Source organism: Scyliorhinus canicula, chromosome 15 (assembly GCF_902713615.1).
Source record: "Scyliorhinus canicula chromosome 15, sScyCan1.1, whole genome shotgun sequence".
NCBI classification, from domain to species: Eukaryota; Metazoa; Chordata; class Chondrichthyes; order Carcharhiniformes; family Scyliorhinidae; genus Scyliorhinus; species Scyliorhinus canicula.
The window spans coordinates 21,698,502-21,724,805 of record NC_052160.1 but is presented as its reverse complement, the minus strand read 5'-3'; the positions used below and the strand labels follow the sequence as shown (position 1 = coordinate 21,724,805).

Genomic DNA, 26,304 nt, shown 5'->3' with positions numbered 1-26,304 from the left:
GTGCCCTAGCCACTGGGACTCCTCCAAGCGGCTATGGGTTTGGTGGAGTGATGCTGACATCTCCCTCTGAACGCCCAGGTTGGTCCCTAACGCCTCCATCAGCTCCGGGTAACTCAGGCTCAGCATCAGGCTGGGACCCAGCTGGGGCCTGGGATCCAGCAGACCTCCGACTGCTGTCTCGCCTGGGGGTTCCTGCCTCCACCTGATGTACATCATCAGCTTTGTGATGCTCACCAGATTGTGTCTCAGAAGCCTGACCACTAACATTTCCCACCAAGGCGCTGGTGGAGGGTGGGGATGACAGCTGTGCTGTGACTATAATGGTTGCACCTTTGGATCTCTCCTCTGAGGTGTTCACCTCGGGGTCTGGAGAGGGGGCTGCCCAGGATGAGCCGTCGCCGTAGGCAAGAGGACCTGCGAGAGAAAGGACATGAGGTCAGTGGGAGGGATGGGTCAGTCAGTAAAGCAATAACAACTCATGTTTGACAAGTCCTCCAGGTGGACCCGGTGGTTCCTCACCTCTGTGGCATCCGCCAACCTCCACGTTGGTCTGTCCTCAGCCACTCCGGTCACCTCCAGGGCCCGCTCCTCGAAGGAGGTAAAGATTCTTATGTCTGGCACCAATCCGCTGGTCTGGGCCCTCTCCGGCGGTTATGGAAGAGCTTTTCCTGAGGAGACACAGAGAGGGCATCATTAGCCCACGCGTGGTTCACGGTGATGGGAGAGGGGGTGTGAAGGCAATTGTTGGTGGGGATTAGGAGGGAGGAAGGGCTGGGGCTCGCATGGGGAGTTGGGGGGTGGGTGCTCCCTTGGGGTGGAGGCTGGGGGGACGGACGGTGTTGGTGTCTACTCACTTGTGCTGCCCAGTGAAGGTCGTTGACCTTCTTCCTGCATTGCTAGCCAGTCCTCCTGGTCACATTTCTGAAGCTCACAGCTGCCACCACCTCATCGCAGGGAGCAGTGGCTGCCCTGTGGCTGGCCCTCCGGTGAATCAGCTGGCGAGCCTTCATTTGTGATGGGAAGCCGCTGAGGCCTTGTTAAGTGGACCAATTAACGTTGAATTGCGTTGCCGGCTTCACTGGGCCGAGCGCTGGGAAGCTCGCATCAATTCCCGCTCGCTACCACACCGAATCTTTGCGGAGAATTGCGACCCTCATGACTGAAATGATTGACCTGTAACTGCCACAACTATCTTCCTTTGTGTCAAGTATGACTCCAACCAGTGGAGAGTTTTCTCTGATTCCAATTGACTCCAGTTTTGTTCGGGCTCCTTGTTGCCAAGGACAGTCACTCTCACATCACTTCTGGAGTCCAGCTTTTTTTGTCCTTATTTGGGCCAGGGCTGTAATTTAAAAAATATATAAATTTAGAGTACCCAATTTTTTTTTTCCAATTAAGGGGCAATTTAGGGTGGTCAATCCACCTAAACTGCACGTCTATGGGTTGTGGGGGTGAAACCCACGCAGACATATGGAGAAAGTGCAAACTCCACACGGACAGTGACCCAGGGCCGGGATTCGAACCCGGGTCCTCAGCGCTGCGGTCCCAGTGCTGGCGCCACATGCCGCCCCGGGTCAGGGTTGTAACGAGGGCAGGGGTTGAGTGATTCTGGCAGAACTCAAACTGAGCATCAGTGAGCAGGTTATTGTTGAGTAAGTGCCGCTTGGTAACACTGCTGACAACACTTCTCATCACTTTGCTGACGATTGAGAGGAGACTGATGAGGCCGTAATTGGCCGGGTTGGATCTGTCCTGTGTCTTGTGCACAGGGCATAAATGGACAATTTCCCACATTGCTGAGTAGATGCCAGTGCTGTAGCTGTATTGGAACAGCTTGTGAGGGGCACAGCCAGTTCTGGAGCACAAGTCTATTGCCGGGACATTGTCAGGGCCCATAGCCTTTACAGTATGCAGTGCCTTCAGCTGTTTCTTGATATCACGTGGGGTGAATCAAGTTGGCAAATGACTGGCATCTGTGATGCTGAGGACATCAGGAGGAGGCCGAGATGGATCATCCACTCGGCACGTCTGGCTGAAGATCGTTGCAAATTCTGCAGCCTTGTCTTTTGCATTGATGTGCTGGGCTCCCCCATCATTGAAGATGGGGATATTTGTGAAGTCTCTTCCTTATTTAATTGTCCACCAGCATTTATGACTGGATGTATTATCTGACCCATTTGTTGTGGAATCACTTAACTCTGTCTATTACATGCTGATTCCATCGTTTGGCCTGCAAGGCTTGTTTTGTAGATTAACCAGGTTGACACCTAATTTTTCGGCATGCTTGGTTCTGCAGCTGGCATGCCCTCCTGAACTCTCCATTGAACCAGGGTTGAACCCCCAGTTGATGCAAATGGTCGAGTGGGGACATGCCAGGCCACAAAGTTACAGATTGTGGTTGTATACAATTCTGCTGCTGCTGATGGCCCACAGTAGTTCATAGATGCTTCTTGGTATTGAGTTGATAGATTTTTAAAATCTACCCCATCGTTTAGCTGGTTTAGCTCACCAGGCTAAACCGCTGGCTTTGAAAGCAGACCAAGCAGGCCAGCAGCACGGTTTGATTCCCGTACCAGCCTCGCCGGAATGTGGCGACTAGGGGCTTTTCACAGTAACTTCATTGAAGTCTACTCGTGACAATAAGCGATTTTCATTTCATTTCATTCATTGAGCACCATGGTATAGGGCCACGCAACACGCTAGAGTGTATCCGCAACGTGAAGGGGGTACACAACAGGTTTCCTTGTCCATGTTTGACTGGATGCCAGGAAACGTCATGGAGTCTGCAGTCAATGTTGAAGACACCCTGGGAAACCCACTTGACTCTGGCCACTGTGGTGAGTCTGGCCTGTCAACAGGACAGATCATACTCAGGGATGGTGATGGTGGGATCTCTCACATTGTCTATAGGTTTTTATTACGTGAGTATAACTATGTTAGGCTCCTGCTTGACTAGTCTGTGAGCCAGTCCTTGCAATGTCAGTCAGGAGGACTTGGCAAGGTGGACAGGGATGGCTGTGCCATTGTTCTTTCTGGTGCCTACATCATTCCTTTCAGGTTTCATAGCAGTTTGCTGCCACATGTAGGCCAGGCCATGTAAGGATGGCAGATTTCCTTTCCTAAAAGGCATTAGGGAAACAGAGGGGTTTTCATGACAATCAACAATGGTTTAAATAAATAATCTTTGTTGTCACAAGTAGGCTTATCTTAACACTGCAATGAAGTTACTGTGAAAAGCCCCTAGTCGCCACACTCTGGCGCCTGTTCAGGTACACAGAGGGAGAATTCAGAATTCTCAGCTGGTACAGGAATTGAACCCGCGCTGCTGGCCTTGTTCTGCATCACAAACCAGCTGTCTCGCCTATTGAGGTAAACCAGCCCTGTTTAATAATTACTATCACTGAAAATAGCTTTTAATTCTAGAATTGAATTAAAATCCAACCAGCTGCCATGTGGGATTTGACCCCTGTCCCCAGAGCATGAGTTTCGGCTTTTACTTGCTGGTCTAGTAACATTAGCACTATACTACCGCCTCCTTCCAGATATCAACTATCCTATCAGGAAAACAATTCCCAATCTATGATCATGCTTGTATGTTTTAACTCTGTGTCCATCAATCCAGATGCTACCTGAGTTAAATAGCTTGTTTATTTCCATCTCATCTGTACATTTCATTATTTCTAGGCTTGAATCACCCCTTCAGTCTTTCCTCCAATAAAAATAAGTTCAGCTGCGTGACGTTTTAGCACAGGGCTAAATCACTGGCTTTGAAAGTAGACCAAGGCAGGCCAGCAGCATGGTTCAATTCCCGTACCAGCCTCCCCGAACAGGCACCGGAATGTGGCGACTAGGGGCTTTTCACAGTAACTTCATTGAAGCATACTTGTGACAGTAAGCGATTTTCATTTCATTTTTCATCAAAAGGCCTGGAAGCACCCATCTCAGTCTCTTTCTAACGTATCTACATCCTCTTTAGATAGCCAAAACTGTGAGCTACATCCCAGAAGTGATTTCACCATTGACCTGTACATTGTCAACATAATTTGTCGCAACTTGTAATCCAATGCCCTCCAGGACTGTTCGATGCTGATTCATATCTGATAAGTGCTTCACACTCACCATATGCTTTCAGGGTATGATCAGTAATTACTCCGAAATCCTTTTGGTTTTTTTCTGTCGGAAACCGTACAGGGTTTGATGTTACCTGTTCCTACATTTATACTAGTCTCATTTCTCAACTCAGCAAAAGAGTGGCACTAGTGGTACTGTACTATAATTAACCTCAGTGTTCCGCTGGCTCTGGAAGGGAACAATCAGCTCCTGTTCCTGCTCTTGATAATTATCTAGTATCCTGGTGAATACTTAATCCTCAGTCAATATACCTAGAACAGAGGATCTGATCATTTATCTCAATGATATTTGTGGGAGCTTGCTGTGCACAATTTGGCTGCCATGTTTCCTACATTATAACAGTGGCGATGTATAAAAAGTAGTTAATTGGAGGCCAAGTGCTTTAAGCTGTCTTGCAAAAGATGTAATACAAATGCAAGTTGCTCTTTACAAATCCTTGTTTGAAAGTCTGTGTGTGGGCATTGGATAAGGATAGAATTAGATTCTATCCAGTAGGCCACAGATTCCATTTCCTTCCTCCATACATATTGTTCCTGCCCATGGTTTGGCAACTGATGTTTTAAGATTCTGCTATTTATTATCTCATCCAATTTAGGAAATTAATTTTGGAATTAAAACCCAAAACATGCTGTAGCTTAACTGTGCCTGCTTGTTCCTCCAAAACATGGAGCAATGGATAGAATCAGGGGCCAAGTTAACCTAAACAAAAAAAGGTCTTCTGTCTGTAGGCCATCGCAATCACAACACATGCTAATCCAATTGAAGACACACGAGGGCTCACTTTTGAGTGTAATCTGAAGCACAAAGCCATCCATATCTAGAACAAGACCCAAAAATCGGGGCCACTTTTGAATATTACCATTGTGCAGTTTTGATCGCCTCACCAAAGGAACAATATACTTGCCCCAAAGAAAGGGAGTACAACAAAGGTTCACTCGACTGGTTCCCGGGATGAGGGGATTGTCCTCTGGGGCAAGATTGAGTAAACTATAGGTCTATGTTCCCTAGAGTTTGGGAGTACGAGAGATGCCCAAATTGAAACATATAAAGTTCTGAAGGGGTTTGACAGGGTAGCTGCTGAGAAAATGTTTCCCCAGGCTGGAGAATCTAAAACATGTGGGGTCACAGTGGCAGAATCAGGGGTCACTTGTTTGGAACTGAAAGGAGGAGAAATGTCTTCAAAAAAATCTTTTGCATTCTTTACTCCAGAAAGATGTTGAGGCTCAGTCGCCGAGGATATTCGCGACTGAGGACAATAGATTTTTAGGTACTAAGGGAAATGGGAGTTGGTGTGGGGAAGGTGAACAGAGGTAAATCAGCTGTGATGTTATTAAATGGTGGAGCTGGCATGGGGGGGTCAAATGGCCTTAACCAGCTCATTTTTTCTCATGTTCTTGTGTAAAATATAACAGAGAATGGAATCTTGGAGTGTAAAATCTACCTAAATATGACAACATTAAATCAGTTACAGATGCAAGTAATTTTTCGAATTTAACGCCCTGGTTTTCATGATGGCGATTGACCAGGTTGTGTGATTCTGATCTACTCTCTGGCCTTAGTGCATAATATTGTGGATTGACTTGAAAGACTTATACATTTGGCACACGGATTGTCAGTTACTAAATCTGAACTGGAAACCGATCAAACCCATGTAAACAGACAATCTAAACGTAAATTGGCTTATGTATCGCAATTTGCCATGCCAGAAATTGAAGGGATACAATGACATATGCAGCAATTGGAAATAATAAAAGGAAAAATGTATGATTTCAGACAGCGTGATAAGAGGAAAGGGAAAGAGGTGAACCAGGATGTGGAGCAAGCTTACAGGCAAAGGGAATTTCTTTCAGTTGGCCAACAGGTAAGGGTAAAATAAAATCAAGTAACGTTCCGTGTCACAGTCACAGAATCCGCACAGTGCAGAAGGAGACCACTCAGCCCATCAAGTCTGCACTGACCCTCCGAAAGAGCATCCCACCCCAGTAACCCCACCCAACCTTTTGGACACTAAAGGGCAATTTAGCATGGCCAATCCACCTAACCTGCACATCTTTGGACTGTGGGAGGAAACCGGTGCACCCGGAGGAAATCCACGCAGACATGGGGAGAATATGCAGCCTCCACACAGTTACCCCAAGATGGGAAGCGAACTTGGGTCCCTGGCGCTGTGAAGCTACAGTGCTAACCACTGTGTTGATACTAGCTATCCATACAAATGATGTAACAGCAACTTTGAGGTGCATACCATCCACTCCAATGTGTGGCCAAGACATGGGGGTTCTGACAACTACATCTGGGAAGAACAGTGATTCAAAGTGTTAGTAAAGGACCTCACAGTATTTAACTGTGCTTTATAACAGCAATGCTACCATAGCATTGAATGCACTCACTAATCTCATACAAAATACACTATTGTCATTATTCAGAACTTCACAATCTAATTATGCAGAGAAGTCCTTTGCACTGAGAACTTTCAGGTTAGAATAATACAGCTGGGAACAGAATCTCTTTGTGTGTATTTGAATTACAACAGGATCCCTACTGAATATTTACATACAAAAGAATAGATTTAGGATCTGATTACTTCATCATTCTCTGGAGAATAGTCTCAAAGCAGTGGTCACCTAATCTGGGCCCTGTCTGCCTTAAAACCCAACAAATGCAAACAAATTTGTGCCAAAGATTTGTAAGTATCTTTAGAAGAAAAATGTGATTATTGAATATAATTAATAAATCAATAGCGTCAACTCCATCTCAACCCTCAGTGTTCTGACTAGCTTGATCAATCAAAATTCTTCTTCTCCAGTGACCTTAATATTGGGGAGGAGTTAGGGTGGGGACAGAGAGTGGGAATATCTAACACACTCAGGTTACAAACACAAATGAATCAAGTGAAAGAGCGTTTGGGGATAGGCCACAGTGTAAGGTCTATCAGCCAATGTACATGGAGGGGCTGGTAACTGTGTCAAACTGTGTGCTTAACCTTATCTGTACTGAAGCACCGCAGATATGACATATGCAGCAATTGGAAATAATAAAAGGAAAAATAATAAAAGCAACATGACCAATGTATATAGTTCAAACACTCTCTGTAACTCAAGTATTGAAAAGTTTGTAAAGTTCTCAATACCGAATTGAAGCATCTCAGGGTGCATCTTGATCTCTGGAAAAATGTGAATCTTTCCACTTTCCTGCTAAGCCAATTTGAAACATTTTGTAATACCTCAGGTATTTTGTGAATAAAGTATATTTTTGCAAAAAAAAACCGGGGGAAAGTAAAATACAAATTATTTGCTAAGAGTATCTGTTCATGCACACGTTTTTCAACATGGAATTATTACAATGTAAGTTGTGCCTAAGTTGTTCCTTCCATTTCACTTGATCTTGGGGAAAATGAATAACTCTCAGGCCAGGTGACAAAGTAATGTCACCGCGACCCTGTTGAAACATAACAATAGAAGAGGCTGGGCTCTCCTCCCTTTGGGAAAGCCTGGTGGTGGTGGTGGGGGGGGGGGGGGGGGGGGGGGGGAGGCAGAGAGAAGAGAAGGAGGGAGGGATTCAGCCTGCACAAAACCTACAACACTCACTGAATCTTGGTTAGTTGAAATTAGTAAGTTGTAACTTTTGCTAAAATCACAAAATACATAAATACACAAAATTTGGTCAATGCGATAGCATTTACATTATTGTTTACTTAATGCAAAAAAAAGTTTTATATTTTAGTCAAGTAACGAAGTACAGAGTATTACTAAGTTATAAAACTAAAACGTGTTTGTACAAATACAATATTTCCTTTGTTATCTTAAGTTTTCATTTCACTTTTGCTATTTTAATCGCACGCTGTGCTCAAAATGTTTAAAATATATATTTTTTAATGTCCACAGGCCTAGACCTCCAAAAGTAAACAAACATCTTTAAGCTATGTATGCAAGGGAATACTGCAAATGGGGAATTTCTGATTTGTGTATTCCCATCATATAGAAACCAGCAGCAGAAATGTTAATCTGCCAACAGAAACCAAGAACACACTATATGCCTTTTAAGCATAAAGAACGACTTGCATTCACGTAGCACCTTCTCAGACCATCACAACCAATGAAGGACTTTTGATTGTAGACACTGTTGCACTCGTACAAAAATCAATTGAAACATTTTTGCATAAGGCAACATGATGTGTACAATCAAAGGTAAGATTGAAAATCATCAATTATTCAAGACTTCCAGAACTGTCTTGTTAGTTTCTTTTCAATTTAAAACCATCATCGTTCCTCTTTCCTGGTACTGTCCCGTTCCCCTTAAAAAAAAAACCTTTAACAATTTCCTTAAACCGTTCATCCTCACCAATTATCCACTTCAACCTCTGCTTCAAACTCTGTTTCCTAGCTAGTCAGATTAAACAGTTTGTTCTCAAGCTGGATGTCACATTTGATTTTGAGATGAGCTTCCAACCTCATATTCAGCTATCGCGGTGCCTATTTCCACCTTTGTAGTATGGCTTGTCTTCACTACCATCACAGCTCATCTGCCACCGGAACCCACATTCATACCTTTATTATCTCTGGACCTAATCCTTATAACGTTCTCCTGGCTGGTCTCCTATATTCTATCCGTTGTAAATTTAAGGTCATTCAAAATTCTGCTGCCTGTGTCTTAATTTGCACAAAGTCCCATTCACCTTTCACCCTTGTGAATGTTGACCTACACTGTATCCCAGTCAAGCAATGCCTTGATTTTAAAATTCTCATCCTTATTTTCAAATCTCTCCATGGCTTCACCACTCCCTATCTCTATAATTTCTTCCAGCCCCATATACCCGTGTGCTGGGCGGCACGGCAGCACAGTGGTTAGCACTGTTGCTTCACAGCGCCACGGTCCAAGGTTTCTTGCTGACTACCGTATAATTATTGCCTCTACTTATGCTCTTCCTCACAAGTAGAAACATTCTATCTGAATCCATATTATCAAAATCTTTCATTATTTACAGTCCTCTATTAGGCCACCCCTCTGCCTTCCTTTCTCAAAATAAGGGACCCAGGATAAAAGAAAATTACTGCAGATGCTGGAATCTGAAACAAAAGGGAAAATGCTGGAAAATCTCAGCAAGTCTGGCAGCATCTGTAGGGAGAGAAAAGAGCTAACGTTTCGAGTCCAATGACTCCTTGTCAAAACAGACCCAGTCTGTTCATCCTTGCCTGTTATGTATACCACACATTTCTGATACAATGCTTGTAAATCTTCTCCAGTGTCTCTATTTCCTTTTTATAGTATTACACACATGACTGTATACAGCATTCTAAATGAGACATAATCAAGGTTCACCACTTTTTAATCCCATCACTCCAGTGCCACTGATTTAAAAATCTTCTTTGGTCAAGCTTTTGATGACCACGTCTCCAAATTTCTCTCTCTTGGCCATAAATAGGTTTTTGAGATGCCCCACTGTGGAGCATCCTGAAATGTTTTGTTAACACTAAAGGGGCACTAGTTATCCAACACAAGTTGTCGTGCAGTATGCTGTTGTATGAAGGGCATAGAGTAGAACATAGAACATAGAACGATACAGCGCAGTACAGGCCCTTCGGCCCTCGATGTTGCACCGACATGGAAAAAAAACTAAAGGCCATCTAACCTACACTATGCCCTTATCATCCATATGCTTATCCAATAAATTTTTTAATGCCCTCAATGTTGGCGTGTTCACTACTGTTGCAGGTAGGGCATTCCACGGCCTCACCACTCTTTGCGTAAAAAACCCACCTCTGACCTCTGTCCTATATCTATTACCCCTCAATTTAAGGCTATGTCCCCTCGTGCTAGCCACCTCCATCCGTGGGAGAAGGCTCTCGCTGTCCACCCTATCTAACCCTCTGATCATTTTGTATGCCTCTATTAAGTCACCTCTTAACCTTCTTCTCTCTAACGAAAACAACCTCAAGTCCATCAGCCTTTCCTCATAAGATTTTCCCTCCATACCAGGCAACATCCTGGTAAATCTCCTCTGCACCCGTTCCAAAGCTTCCACGTCCTTCCTATAATGAGGCGACCAGAACTGTACGCAATACTCCAAATGCGGCCGTACTAGAGTTTTGTACAACTGCAACATGACCTCATGGCTCCGGAACTCAATCCCTCTACCAATAAAGGCCAACACACCATAGGCCTTCTTCACAACCCTATAAACCTGGGTGGCAACTTTCAGGGATCTATGTACATGGACACCGAGATCCCTCTGCTCATCCACACTACCAAGAATTTTACCATTAGCCAAATATTCCGCATTTCTGTAGACAGGAAGAAACCTTTCTCCTTGATGCAGGAATCAATAACCTTGGGGCATACATTTACAGTAAGAGGCAGGAGGTTTAGAGGGCATGTGAGGAAAAGATTTTTCACCCAGAGGGTGGTGGGAGTTTGGAACTCGCTGCCTGAAAGGGTGGTGGACGCAGAGACCCTCATACCGTTCAAGAAGTATTTAGATGTGCATTTGCGATCCTGGGGCATACAGGGCTATGGGCCATGTGCTGGAATATGCGATTAGAATAGTTAGGTGGTTGTATTTGACCAGTGCAGATGTGACAGGTTGAAGGGCCTTTTCTGAGCTGCAGATCTCTATGACTGAGTAAGTCTTGTAATAAAACGGCTGCTAGTTTATATGCTATATGGGAGGTTGTGGCCATTCTACATTTCAAATAATGAATAATTATTCTTTATATTGAAAAGCAATTTAATTATATAACAGGTGCAATTTAACTAAATGGGAACAAAGTCCCATAGTGAGCGCGTTTAGCCGCGTGTTTCCTGGGCTCACAGCGCCGAGAAACATCCCGCTATTTAACGCGCCCCTGGTTAGATAGGGGGCCTCAGCGTGGAATGCGCAGCCGAGGCCGCACATAGACTTGTTTTTTTGAACTGAGGAGCTCCGCTCGCTGCAACTCCTCGGTGTCGTGAGAGATCGAGACACCATGAGCCCCTGGCTCCCCCCCCCCCCCCCCCCCCCCCCCCGCCGCATTTCCCCCAACATTCGTGGAAAGCACCCCCGGCCTGATAGCCATCGTGAAAAATGCCAGCCTGGCTCCTTGGCAGTGCCAGGCTGGCACCCAGGTGGCACTGCCAGGGTGCACAGGTAGCACGAGCAGTGCCAGGGTACCACACTGCCCAACGGGCATGCACCTGGGGGCCTCCGGGTCCCTGGGAGACCTCCATGAGTGCCGCTCCGTCTGGTCCCCCTTTGTGGAGACGAATACTGAACGGTGCTCGGCCGACGTCTCCGAGGCAGAGGATAAGTTCGGGCACAGGATGGCCGTAAAATCATGCGCAACATCTTTCACACCCTTGGAATGTCTCAAAGTGTTTTACGGGCCATGAATTAATGTTGAAGTGCATTCACCGTCTTATAAGAAAATGCAGGCGCATGCTGGGCGTTGCAAGGTCCAGTTTTTGATGCCGTTGCTCGAGGTTTATATCTGGTGAATTCTTCCAACAGTCCCAAGGAATCTACTGCATTCACCTGAGAAGTTCATGTACCATCTGAAAAGTTTGCTGAAATGTCAGCTTAGATTTTGTGCACAAGTCCTGGAATGGCTCTTGATTCCATGACCTTCAGAAATAGAGGTGACAATTCTACCACCAAACCCGACATGATTCTGTCAGGAAACGTTCAATAAGATTCTGTGCTTCATATCAAGACAGGCAAGTGAAAAAAAATCTTTTTGATGAAACGTCTACAGGACCACATGAAAGATATGAATCCAAGGTTTAACAGGAATTTAAGAACATTCAGAATGAGTCAAAATAATAAAGTCAAACAAGATATTTCTCATGAGCCAGCACCCAAATCATATGTCATCTTCGGTCTACAAACCAAACAGCCCTCCCCCCTTCAATGGTTAACCCTAGTTTTTTTAATGATACAAGCACTTGGGGCATCAACAGCAACAGAGGTATAGGTTATCCACACAATTTTAACAGCAGCACAGATAACCCCTTGTAAATGTAGAAATAAATGTTGTATTGGATCCGGTTTCAATGGATCCATTACAGAATAAAGTAACTTGCAAGCTCCGGTGATTTACATGTTCATCTATAATTAAACCAAACATACAAATTATACAGATCATTTTACAAGAAGGTGCTCGTGGGAAGCTTTTTTATTCATTCATGGGATGTGAGCATTGTTGACCAGGCTAAAATGTATTGCCCATCCCTAATTGCTCAAGTGGGTGCCTCAAATAGTCCATGTGATGTAGATACACCCACAGTGCTGTTAAGGAGGGAGTTCCAAGACTTTCACTCATTAACAATGAAGGAACAACTCTATAGTTCCAAGTCAGGATAGGGCGTGACCTGGAGGGGAACTTGTAGATGGTATTGTTCCCATGTGCCTGCTGCCCTTGTCCTTCTAGGTAGTAAAGGATGTGGGTTTGGAAGATGTTAAATGGATCTTGTGGAGTCACTGCAATGCATTTTACAAATAGTACGCATGCAGGCAATGTGCGCACGTAGTGGAAGGAGTAAATTTTAAGGTGAAAGATGAATAACGAACAAGTGGACTGCTTTGTCCTGGATTGTGTTGAGCTGGAGTATTGTTGGAGCCACACTTTCAGACAGGCGGAGAAACTTCCATCATATTTCTGACTTGTGCCCTGTCACAAGACAAGTTACTCAATGTAGAATTCCCAGCCTCTGTCCAGCTTGCACCCATGATATTCTGCTCCTCTGCTATGTGGCAAATCATAGAAGATTCAGTTGTCCCTGGTGACCACGCGTGCTGGTGTGTCCAACTGCAGCTACTGGCTGACCACATTTCGGATTGGATTTTGTTTATTGTTACGTGTACCGAGATACAGTGTATTTTTCTGCATCTCAACAGATCATTAAGTACATGAAAAGAAAAGAAAAAAATACCTAAAATACCTTATAAAAAAAGAAAATACATAATTGGGCAACACAAGGCAAGGCTTGGCACAACATCGAGGGCCGAAGGGCCTGTTCTGTGCTGTACTGTTCTATGTTATGTTATGTTATAAACAGCCAGAGGAAGGCAGATAGTGCAGGGATCCAGTGTGGCCATCCCCCTTTTTTACAGATATACAGTTTTGGATAATGTTGGGGGAGATGGCTGCGTAGGGGAAAGCAGTGGCAGCCAAATTAATGGCACCATGGGTGGGTCTGCTGCACAAGAGGGGAGGAAGAAGAACATCAGGTTATAGTGATAGGGGATTCAACTGTAAGGAGAACAGACAGGTAATTCTGCAGCTGCAAAAGAGACTCCAGGGTGGTATGTTGCGTCCCTGGTGCCAGAGTCAGGGTTGTCACTGAATGACTGCAGGACATACTGAAAGGGAAGGGCAAACATACAGATATCTTGGTGCACATTGGCACCAAAGATATAGGCAGAAAAAGGGATGATGTCTCCTTCCAGAATTTAGGGAGCTAGGAAGTAGATTAAAAAACAGGACCCAGAAGGTAGTAATCGCTGGATTACTTCCAGTGCCACGTGCTGATGAGTATAGAAATAGGAGGTTAGTCAAGATGAATGCATGGCTGGAGAGATGGTGCAGGAGGGAGGGCTTTACATTTCTTGGACATTGGGACTGCTTTTGGGGATAGTGGGACCTGTTTGTACCTGAACCGAAATGGGACCAGCGTCCTTGCAAGAGTTTTGCTTGTGTTGTTGGGGAGTGTTTAAATTAACTTGGCAAGGGGCTGGGGTCCTGAGAAAAGGTTCAGCAGGGATAGATGCACAGCCAAAATTAGAAAAGACGTCAAGTGAGTCAGGAAGGCATAGAGTCTCTAGACCAGTTAAGTCACAAGGGAGTTTAGCAAATTTGGATGGTATTTATTTTAATACAAGGAGTCTGACTAACAACACAGATGAGGTGAGGACACAAATTGAAACACGTGGGCATACTATCATTGCTGTCACTGAGACATTGAATCAAAGAATTTACAGTGCAGAAGGAGGCCATTCAGCCCATCAAATCTGCACCGGCCCTTGGAAAGGGCACCCTACATAGACCCACCCCTCCACTCTATCCCCGTAATCCCTAACCTAACCTTTTGGACACTAAGGGGCAATTTAGCATGGCCAATCCACTTAACCTGCACATCCTTGGACTGTGGGAGGAAACCGGAGCATCCAGAGGAAACCCACACAGACACGAGGAGAATATGCAAACTCCACACAGTCAGGAGGCTGGAATTGAACCCAGGACCCTGGAGCTGTGAGGCAGCAGTGCTAACCTCTGTGCCACCATGCCATCCAGAGGGAGAGGTTTGGCGTTTGCCGGTTGAGAGGAGGCAGCTCAAAATCCCAGGATATTGGATCTTTTGGCGAGACTCGGGAGGAGTTGACAAGGGGGAGGAGGGGGGTTGAAATTTTGATCAGGGAATCAAATACAGCAGTAACAAGGGACGTCATCTTAGAAGGCTCAAATGAAGCCATAGGGGTAGAAGGTAAAAACCAAAAAGGAGCAATCACACTGCTGGGAGTGTTTTATAGCCTCTCAAACAGTCTGAGAGAAATACAAGAGCAGATATGTAGGCAAATTTCAGAGAAGTGTAAAAGTAATAGGATAGTGATAGTGGGGAATTTCAAATTCCCCAACATTAACTGGGGTAGTCATATTTTAAAAGCTTTAGAGGGAGCGGAATTGTTAAAACGCATCCAGGAGAACCTTTTAAGCCAGTGCGTAGAAGGTCTTACAAGAGAAGGGACGGTCCTGGATTTAATTTTAGGTAACAAAGCCGGGCAAGTGGTTGAAGAATCAATGGGGGAGCATCTTGCAAACAGCGATCATAACGCCATTAGGTTCAAGATTGTTATTGAGAAGGACAAGGATGGCCCTGAAATCTAAGTTCTAAACTGGGGAATGGCCGATTTTAAAAAGATCAGATACGATTTGGCCAGAGTGGACTGGGAGCAGATACTTTCAGGTAAATCTGTGACAGAACAGTGGGACACATTCAAGAAGGAAATAGGGAGAGTGCAGGGCCAACATGGTTCAATCAAGAAAAAGGCGTGACCAACAAATCCAGTGAATCTTGGATATCGAAGGAAAGACAGCATTGGATAAGGAGAAAAAGATAGGCTTATTGCAGATATTGAAAGCTCAAAAAAGCAGAAGCCCTGGAGGCATATAGAATGTGCAGAAGGGAACTTAAAAAGGAAATTAGGAGAGCAAAATGGAGACATGAAAGAATGCTGGCAAATACATTAAGGATAAAAGGATAACTGGGGAAAGAGTAGGGTCCATTACGGAGCACATTTGTGTGTGGAGCTGGAGGACGTGGGTAGGGTTCTAAATGTATACGTTTGTGTCGGTGTTCACTCGTGAAAGGGACAGTGTGGGTATAGAAATCAGGGTGAAGGACTGTGATAAAATAAAAGAAATTAGCATAGACAGAGAGGAAGTTCTGAGTGGTCGACAGGCTTAAAAGTAGACAAAAAAAAGTAGACAATTTTCCAGGGCCAGATGAAATGTTTCCCAGATGGTTGAGTGAAGCAAGGGAAGAAATAGCGGGGGCACTGGCAAGAACTTTCAATTCCTCTCTGGCCACAGGAGAGGTGCCAGAGGGCTGGAGGATAGCCAATTTGGTACCATTATTCAAGAAGGGAGGAAGGGATAAACCAGGAAACTACAGGTCAGTCAGTCTACCTCAGTAGTGGGAAACTATTAGAAGCAATTCTGAGAGACAGAATTAATCTGCATTTGGAGAGGCAGGGATTAATCAAGAGCAGTCAGAATGATTTTGTTAGGGGCAAGTCATGTCTGGCCAACTTGACTGAATTTTTCGAAGAGGTGACCAGGTATGTAGATGAGGGCAATCCATTTGACATAGTCTACTTGCCTCGACCCGCCGGCGGGATTCTCCGTTATGCCGGCCGGTCAATGGGGTTTCCCATTGTGGGGCAGACCCATGCTGTCGGGAAACTCCTGGCGCTGGCAAAATGGAGAATCCCGCCGGCGGAGAATCCTGCCCCCTGTGTCCAGTGGGGTCCCGCAGGGATAAGTGTTGGGGCCCTTGCTGTTTGTGGTTTATATAAATGATTCAGACTTGCATGTAGGAGGGTTGATTGGTAAGTTCACAGATGATACGAAAATCGGGGGGAGGGGGTGTGATGGTGGTAAATTGTGAGGAGGATAGCCTTAGATTGCAGGAGGATATAGATAGACTGGTCAGAAGGACTGATCAGTGGCAAATGGAATTAGGTCTGGATTTATGTGAGGTGATCCACTTGGACAGGACAAACAAGGCAAGGGAATACATGATGAACAGCAAGACCCAGGGAAACAACGAGGATCAGAGGGACCTTGGTGTGCATGTACACCAGTCCCTTAAGGTAGCAGGGCAGGTGGATACAGTAGTTAAAAAGGCATATGGTACACTTGCCTTTATTAACCAAGGCTTGGATTTAAGAGCAGGGAGGGAGAGCAGGAACTATATAAAATGTTGGTTAGCCCCAACTAGAGTATTGTGTGCAGTTCTGGAATCAACATTATAGGAGGGATGTAATAGCACTGGAAAGGGTGCAGAGGAGATTTACCAGGATGTTGCCTGGGCTGAAGAGCTTTCGCTATGAAAGGAGATTGGACAGACTGAGGTTGTTTTTCTTAGAGCAGAGGAGACTAAGGGGACATGATTGAGATGGGCATAGACAGAGTGGACAGGAAGAAACCTTTCCCTTTGATGGAGGGATCAATGATAAGGGGCATATTTTAATGTAAGGGGCAGGAGGTTTAGAAGGGATATAAGGAAAAACCTTTTTCACCCAGAGGGTGGTGGAAGTCTGGAACTCACTGCCTGAAATGGTGGTGGATGCAGAGTACCTCATAACATTGAAGAAGTATTAGATAGGCGCATACAATGGGCCAAGTACTGGAAAATGGGATCAGAATACTTAGGGGGCTGTTTTTGACTGGCACAGAGGCAATGGGCTGAAAGGCCTTTTCCTGTGCTGTAGACCTCCATGATCTCTAGAATCCATCTGACCAGCCCATCTGGGGCAGCACGGTAGAGGTCGGTATAGTTGCTTCACAGGTCCAGGATCCCAGGTTCGATTCCCAGCTTGGGTCACTGTCTGTGCGGAGCCTGCACATTCTCTCCGTGTTTACGTGGGTTTCCTCCGGGTGCTCCGGTTTCCTCCCACAAGTCCCGAAAGATGTGCAGGTTAGGTGGATTGGCTATGCTAAATTGCCCAAAAGGTTAGGTGGGGTTACAGGGTTAGGGTGGAGGTGTGGGGATAATGTGGAGGTATGGCCTTAGGTAGGGTGCTCTTTCCGAGGACCAGTGCAGACTCGATGGGCCAAATGGCCGCCTTCTGCACTGAAAACTGTGAAATCCATCTATTTTGTCAACGTTTGGTCCAAGGTTGTAATAAGGAGCTAAGGTGCCCTGACAAAATCTAAACTGAGCATCAGTGAACAAGTTTTTGCTGCATAAAAGTGTCAGATAGCACTGTTGGTTGCAGGGTGGCACAGTGGGTAGCACTGCTGCCTCATAACGCCAGAGACCCAGATTTGATTCCAGCCTTGGGTGATTCCCTGTATGGAGTTTGCACGTTCTCCCCATGTCTGCGTGGGTTTCCTCCGGGTGCTCCCGTTTCCTTCTATAGTTCAAAGATGTGCATGTTAGTTGGATTGGCCACGCTAAATTGCCACTTAGTGTCAAAAGATGTGCAGGTTAGGTGAGGTTACGGGAATAGTGCAGGGAAGTGGGCCTAGGTAGGCTGCTCTTTCGGAGGATGCAGACTCAATGGGCCAAATGACATCCTTCTGCACTGTAGGGATTCTATTCTATGAAGACACCTCCCTTCACATTGCTGGTGATTGAGAGTATACTGATGAGGTGCCCTACTTTTTTCTGGACAGGATAAATCTGGACAATTTTCCACATTGTCAGGTAAATAACAGTGTCGTAACTGTACTGGATCAGCTTGACTAAAGGTGCTGCTAATTCAGTGTTACTTGTGGGATGCTGTCAGAGCCCGTAGGACATTTCTTAGCACCACGGGATTAATTCAAATCGGCTGAAACTGGCATCTGTGATGCTGGAGACTTCAGGAGGAGGCTGAGATGGATCATCTACTCTGCGCTTCTGGATGAATGTGCAGAGTACCGGACACTTAAAAACTAAATTAAAACCAGGCGACTGGGCAGCATTTTATGCTCATACTGGCTTTGTCTGAAAAAGGAATTTAACACAACAGAAGTGAAAGGGAGGTTCTCTGAGGCAAAGGAATTTTACACCCAAGAATCAGTTACATATTTATCTGCAATCAACCTTGGCAGCAAGAAGAAAGAAACAAGGGAATAATGGCTTTAAATCAACCATAAATAACTTTCTGTATGTATGATTTTCTACATATTTGTGAAAATATTTCCTCTCCACAAGATTTACAGAAATACAGAAAGCACCCTTGAGCTGTCTGCAACTATGTCATGGCATATCACATATTCAATCCATGTTTTAGCTGTTAGATATATCAGTGACTATAAAAATCACATGAATATACATTAACTTCATCAAATGTATCTCAAGAAATGCTTAAGTGTTCAAAAACATATAGTGTTACAATTTAATCAAAAACAAAAACAAAAATGCATATTGGAGGATGCGTTTTTATTTGACTTGAGAAAGCAAAGGCATTACATAAAATAATGGAAAATACAATATTAAGGAATGATTCAGGTTTCATTATTTTTTAAAACTGAACGATACTCCAAAATGTCTGGATATGCAACTCAGCACAGGAAGCAATATTGTGCGATTGTTCTTTTGTGGAATTAAAGAAGCTCCAATAGCACACCAAGCTTCATAAGTCAGCTAACTTTTAAAAATATAAAGAAATTAATGCAAAATAAGATGACACAAAATATCTGAAAACTTCATTGTGGAGTTTGTTTTGGATTTGTTTTAAGTCACAAAGACTTTTAAGATTCTAAAGCCTGTTTCTACATATCAGATACACTGCCGTTTTGAGCCCCCAGGAACAGCTGCAAGATACTATAAACTCATCCAGATTACATAGGTAAGCAGAGCTGATCGAGGACCCCCCACTTCATACACTAACGATTATACTTCAGTGCACACAAATAAAAATGCCTGCCACACCTTGAAGTCCCCACTAACAAGACTAAGGTTTTGTGGCAGAATAAGCTTGAAAATAGGACTCGTGTTTAAATAATAAACAAGACATGACTGCAATTTTGAAAATACACTAAAGAAAACAAAAACCCACAAATTTTAAGATTGTTCCATTAATTCGGCTTTCCATTTTTCCTAAACTGTGCAACAGTGTTACAATTTCATCAATATAATTTGCAGAAAGTATGACATACTCATTCTTTACATTTATGGTCAAAGTCAACAATATTTGTTACTCAATGTCAGTATGTTCATCAAGTGTAATACATTATGATCCATTAATTCTAATAGTTTTTAGAACTTAAAAATCACTTGACGCGTGGAATTCACAAGAAACATAATTTAAAACAGCTTCAAAGAAAAATAATGCATTTAACTAGCAAAATGCATGATCACCTAAAAGGAAATTTACTTAAATGTTGCAGTGACCTATTGTAATAGATTAAGCAACAAACTGGAATTCGTTATTAAATTTCATTGTCAAAAGGTGCCAATTTTAGAACTTTCAGTCAACAGATTGATAGCCCTTCCTCTTGGACTACCTGTTTCTGATGGTCTTTCAAAATCAAGTTGAAGTCTTCTTCCGGTGCTTCTGATATTACCTACATAAAACACTTGTAATAGCAACAACACAGATCAAGTTTAACTGGACAAAATAACACAAAGGCAGCAACCCATCCAAGAATTTCAAACAGTTAAAGAAATGAAACTATTGTATCGCTGAATGTTTCTCTTGAGAATTTCAGAGCATGGACCCAGAACCCGTTCAAAGCGTGGACGATCCAACTTTACACATTTCAGCGGGCCACGTGCAACCACGGTTGCTGCTCGCGGCCGATTCAACAAGAGGGCAATTTCACCTAAACATGGACAAAGTGGTCAGTATCAAAACTTGTAAATTATTTGTTTTTGAATGGCATATTGAACAAAGAATAACATTAGACCAACTAGTTCAGGAATTTGGAATTATGAAAAGATTGTATTCATGTGACAAATATCACCAAACACACCCTGCATCTGTGTTATTGGAGTCACTGGATTTCCTTATACATTATTTACTTTAAGTTACTTATTAAACCTGGACAGGGTGATCAGAGATTCCTCCGCCACCAACTGCAAATAATAGCTTCCAATTTAGTTCAACTAGCTAGTGTTGAATTGGCTCTACAGTAGAATAATAAGAAAGACCATTTTAGAATTGGAAGCACCTGTTAGTTGGTGACATTGATTGGTGCAAGACTTACAAGTTAATTTACTTAATATCTTAGCTTAAAATCCTGACAAAAAATAATCAGAGTGATTGTTCAGTTCTGGAATTCAAAACAAGCACAACCAAGCGTAGAGGAGAGAAATGTTGGCCGGCAGAGTTGAAAGTGATTTAAAAAGTATATCTTTCACCAAATCCGACAAACCAGAAAGGTTCCAGCCTTACTTCCTATCTTTCCAAGTCAGCTAATATTAGAGTAGCATTGAGGATAAGAAGTACTACAATTGCCCTCTGTAACCAGGCCCAGGGACACGAAGGGGAGAGTACAATTAGTCAAAGTCCATGTACCTGACTGCCACTTAGTGCCTCCTGGTGGAAACTGCTGCATAGTTGGTATCCAGGGCTCTTTCAAAAGTGGAAGCCATCATTGATTATAGTATGTTTTGCTGTGGATATCCTTTAAGAAGGACTTTGTGTATTACTGTAGATTCAAATGGGAGCTCTATTTTTTACGTAATACAGAAATACAATTGTCATCTTTATTTTTGTGAATATAGTCAGGAACTTATTTGAAAGTATTTGGTATTCCAACACAAAATCTAACTTGGAAAGGGAAAAAGTTAATTGGTAAATTATATTAGTGTGTACTTTTATATAAATCAAGGAATATAAATGAATCACTGCCTGGTGTCGAACCCAAGGACAGTGATGAACCTGCAGCAGGGGCTGAACCAGCAGCCCCAAGAGCTGCCAGCACCCTTTGCCCCTCCACAGCTAAAGAATTTCAGGCAGAAGCTTCGATTCGGACTACTCTTTCGTTTCTGTGCTTATTGATCGCGTATCAACAGTGCAGACTCGATGGACTGAAAGGCCTCCTTCTGCACTGTGGGAATTCTATGGTTCTTCTTTAATTAAAATAACGTGGGGAGAAATTAGACTTATTGCATCTGTTTTACCACATGTAAGCTGGGTACAATGGGGACCAACTTTAGGAACCAAAGCTTCCAAGGGTCACTGTAAGATGTCTGACCAAATGTTGAGTTTGATGATTTTTCAGGTGGCTTCCTGAAACAGGTGATTGGACCTTTTTCTCACATATGCAAGGGGACAAAAGCCTATTTTGGCTTGTCGAACAGAAGCTTAATCTCGCAAAGCAAAGCAATACTGGATTTTCTGTTCAGCATTCTTAAACAGTTGCCACCAAAACATAAATGATATTTTAAAGTACAAAAACAAGCTTTTTTTGGTAGTAAGATGAAAAATCTGCAGTCTTCTCACTCCCTATCGGAATGTGGCACTTACTGGCCACAAGGCAGCAGATCCCTGGTGAGTCGTTGGACGATTTTTACCGTGCCCTCCTTGTACTGGGGAGGAACTGCAGCTGCCCGCAAGTGTCGGCTCGTGAGCACACTGAACTCCTCATCCGAGATGCCTTTGTTGCAGGCATGCAGTCCCCACTGATCCGCCAGAGACTATTAGAAAGGGAAACCTTGAGCCTCACGGAGGCACGGTCCCTCGCTGCCTCGCTGGATGTCGCAAACAGAAACGCCCGCTTGTACGCCCCCGACTGCGCGGCGGCCCCCTGGGCAGCGTGGAATTCTGCCTCTCTCTCTCTCCCACGGACTCGGACTCCCCCCCAGGCCTGCGCCGCAAGACGCCCCGAAAAACCCGCGGGGCCCCACTGCTATTTTTGCGGCCAGGCGAAACACCCCCGACAACGTTGCCCAGCCGGATCTGCAACCTGCAAGGGCTGCGGGTAGAAAGGCCACTTTGTCTCCGTCTGCCAGGCCAAGGAGATCACTGCGGTCCTGGGTAGCGACCGCGGGACTCTCCCTTCTCTCTCTCCAGGGGCCCCGAGCGGCCCGCGAACCTCGCTGCCCCCATCCCCCAACGCCACGTGCGACCTCTGGGCGCCACCATTTTGTGCCTCCGACGCCACGTGCGGAGGATGGGTGCCGCCATTTTGTCCACCTCTCACCATGTGCGACCGATGGGCGCCACCATCTTGGATTGGCTCTGAGGACCCCACAGGTGACTACGGACCGCCCGATGAAGACTCCGACTATCTGCCACGACTCGCTTCAGTCACTCTGGACCAGTCTCGGCCCCGCACCCTCTCTACGGCAACAACGAAGGTCCTTCTCAACGGGCACGAAATGGCCTGCTTACTGGGAGCACGGAGAGTTTCATACACCCTAACACGGTAAGACGCTGCGCTCTCCCTGTCCACCCGGTTAAGCAAAAAAATCGCCCTGGCCTCTGGCTCCCATTCAGTGGTAATCACGGGGTGTTGTACAGCGGACCTCACGGTCCAGGGGAGGGAGTTTAAAAACTACAGACTCTACGTTCTCCCCCACCTCTGCGTGGCCGCACTCCTAGGGTTAGATTTCCAGTGTAACCTCCAGCGTCTAACATTTAAATTCAGCAGCCCTATGCCTCCCCTCACTGTCTGCAGCCTCGCGACCCTCAAGGTCGATTCCACATCCTTGTTTGCAAACCTCACCCCGGATTGCAAACCTGTTGCCACCAGGAGCCGACAGTATAGTGCCCAGGACCGGGTCTTCATCAGGTCCGAGGTCCTACGGCTTATGAAGGAAGGGGTCATCGAGGCTAGTAACAGCCACTGGCGACCACAAGTTCAGGTGGTAAAGACCGGGGAGAAGAATAGGATAGTCATAGACTACAGTCAGACTATCAACAGGTTTACGCAGCTGGACGTATATCCAACCTGGTCAACAGGAGCGCACAGTACAAGGTCTTCTCCACGGTGGACCTCAAGTCCGCATACCACCAGCTCCCCATCCGCGCGAGCAATCGCAAGTACACTGCGTTCGAAGCGGATGGGCGGCTCTACCACTTTTTAAGGGTTCCCCTTCGGTGTCACAAACGGGGTCTCGGTCTTCCAAAGGGAGATGGACCGAATGGTTGACCGCTACGGTTTACGGGCAACCTTCCCGTATCTCGATAATGTCACCATCTGCGGCCACGATCAGCAGGACCACGACACCAATCTCCGCAAATTCCTCCAAACCGCAAAGCTCCTGAATCTGACTTACAACAAAGACAAATGCGTGTTTAGCACTGACCGTCTAGCCATCCTCGGCTACGTAGTGCGAAATGAAGTGATGGGCCCCGACCCGGAACGCATGCGCCCCCTGATGGAGCTCCCCCTCCCCCACTGCCCCAAGGCCCGAAGTGCTGCCTCGGCTTTTTCTCATATTACGCCCAGTGGGTCCTCAACTACGCCGACAAAGCCCGTCCCCTCATCCAAACAGCCACGTTCCCCCTGTCGAAGGAGGCCCGCCAGGCCTTCAGCCGCATCAAAGCGGATATCGCAACGGCCACGATGCGCGCTATTGACGAGTCCCTCTCCTTCCAGGTCGAGAGCGACGCGTCCGACGAGCTCTGGCAGCCACCCTCAACCAAGTGGGCAGACCCGTGGCCTTTTTCTCCCGTACCCTCCATGCTTCCAAAATCCGCCACTCCTCGGTCGAGAAGGAAGCTCAGGCCATAGTAGAAGCTGTGCGACACTGGAGGCACTATCTGGCCGGCAGGAGGTTCACCCTCCTCACAGACCAACGGTCGGTGGCTTTCATGTTTGACAATGCACAGAGGGGCAAGATAAAAAAAAAACGACAAGATCTTGAGGTGGAGGATTGAGTTGTCTACCTACAACTATGACATCTTGTATCGTCCTGGGAAGCTGAACGAGCCTCCCAATCCCCTGTCCCGCGGCACCTGTGCCAACGCACAAGTGGACCGTCTTCGAGCCCTCCACGTGGACTTCTGCCACCCGGGGGTCACCTGCTTCTTTCATTTTGTAAAGACCTGCAACCTGCCCTACTCCATCGAGGAGGTCAGGACAGTCACTAGGGACTGCCACATCTGCGCGGAGTGCAAGCCGCACTTCTACCACCCCGAAAAAGCGCATCCGATAAAGGCTTCCCGTCCCTTTGAAAGCCTCAGCATGGACTTCAAAGGTCCCCTCCCCTCTACCAACCGCAACACGTACTTCCTCAACGTGATTGACGAGTACTCCCGCTTCTCGTTCGCCATCCCCTGCCCCGACATGACCACACCCACCATCATAAAAGCCCTCCACAGCATTTTCTCCCTGTTCGGATTCCCCGCTTACATTCACAGCGATAGGGGGTCCTCCTTTACGAGTGACGAACTGCGTCAATTCCTGCTCAGCAAGGGCATTGCCTCCAGCAGGACAACCAGTTACAACCCCCGGGGTAACGGACAGGTCGAGAGGGAGAACAGTACGGTCTGGAAGACCGTCCTGCTGGCCTTACGGTCCAGAAATCTCCCAGTCTCCTGCTGGCAGGAGATCCTCCCAGACGCCCTCCACTCAATCCGGTCGCTACTTTGCACATCTACCAATCAAACGCCTCATGAACGCCTTCTTGTCTTCCCCAGGAAGTCTTCCTCAGGGACTCCGCTCCCGATCTGGCTGGCTGCCCCGGGCCCATCCTGCTCCGGAAACACGTGCGGGTGCACAAATCGGACCCATTGGTCGAGAGGGCCCAGCCGCTCCATGCTAACCCGCAATACGCGTATGCGGAGTACCCCAACAGCCGACAGGACACGGTCTCCCTCCGGGACCTGGCGCCCGCCGGATCCCCGCCATCACCCCCGGCACCAGCCCCATCCACCCCCCTCCAACCGCAACTGCTCCCCGCAGGCGCTCCCCTCCCTGGCCCGCCAACCCCCTCACCCATGCCGCCTTGAGGACCACACGCCCCCCCCCCCCGGCCCGGCCTTCACCAGCTCCGTCTAGGGGTGTGGAAACCTCCATGAGGACCGGATCATCACACCTGGAATCATGGACACCCGCATCTCCAACATCTCCGACGAAGCTCCGCATGTCGCAGAGGACGTCCAAGCTCCCCGATCGGCTGATCGAGTCGATATGAACTCTTGATGGACCTCTTTTTTGTTTTCCGACTCTGTAAACAATTTCCGTGTGATAACACATCTCTGTATATAGTTACGGGCCAGTGGGCAGTCGTCGTTGGAGAGGTATAATCCCATATCACTAGTCATACTACCAGCATCTTGTCCCACCCGCACTGGACGCCCCCCCCATCCCCCCTCCCCGGTTCCTTTCTCAACAAGGGGTGAATGTGGTAGTATGGCTAGAGGTACTACGGTACCTGGGAGTGTGAGCTGCTATTGGTGGAGAAGGCTCGCTGCCCATTGGCCCAAGTGTTGTCTTCCCATTGGTCGAGATGAAGGTCGCTCCGCCCATGAGGCGGAGTACAAGAATACGTGTTTCCCAGCAGCCATCGTTCTTTCTGTACTCAAGTTGCTGGGCAGACTTCTTGTAAATTAAAGTCTTTGATTCGGACTACTCCTTCGTTTCTGTGCTTATTGATCGCGCATCACATGGTGCTTTCTGGTAAGCCAGTAATCTCAACACACCATTTCACTCCAGAAGTGGAATTATGTTTGCATGCATACACTTGAATGTACAACAGCTTCCAGTTAAGCAATTAAACATATTGGAATAGTTTGAGTCCCCGGAGGAGGCCTGGGCCTTTGTTCAGGCCAAAAAACTGGACTCAGACTGAGGGTCGGGCGATGATTGGGGATTGTTTTGTTGTCTTCCGAGTGGGGGTTCTTTCTTTGTTTTCTGGGGGTAGATAGGGCATTGTTTTGATTAGGCCCGACGGATGGGCTCGTGAGGGGGGGTAGGCAAACAGCTTGGGGGTTTGATGGTCGGTAGGGGTTGATGGGGCCTGAGATGGGGCTAATGGGACGGGGCCTGAAAAGGGAGCTGTGCCAGAGGAGGCGGGGCCGGCCGAGTGGGAAGT

The 26,304-nt window shown here is 46.2% G+C and overlaps 1 protein-coding gene across 3 annotated transcripts in view; it reads right to left on the bottom strand.

Annotated features, from left to right (window-relative positions):
* Nucleotides 1-18,734: 18,734 nt before the first annotated feature.
* Nucleotides 18,735-26,304, bottom strand: part of prkar1b (protein kinase, cAMP-dependent, regulatory, type I, beta) — a 284,119-nt gene continuing 276,549 nt past the window's right edge. For all 3 annotated transcript variants that reach the window (XR_005463401.1, XM_038819659.1, XM_038819660.1), the window contains one exon: nt 18,735-20,138. Coding sequence is in view for 2 of the 3 variants with exons in the window: in XM_038819659.1 (XP_038675587.1) it covers nt 19,966-20,138 (173 nt within the window). In the remaining variant the exon portion in view is untranslated. The remainder of the gene's footprint in view (nt 20,139-26,304) is intronic.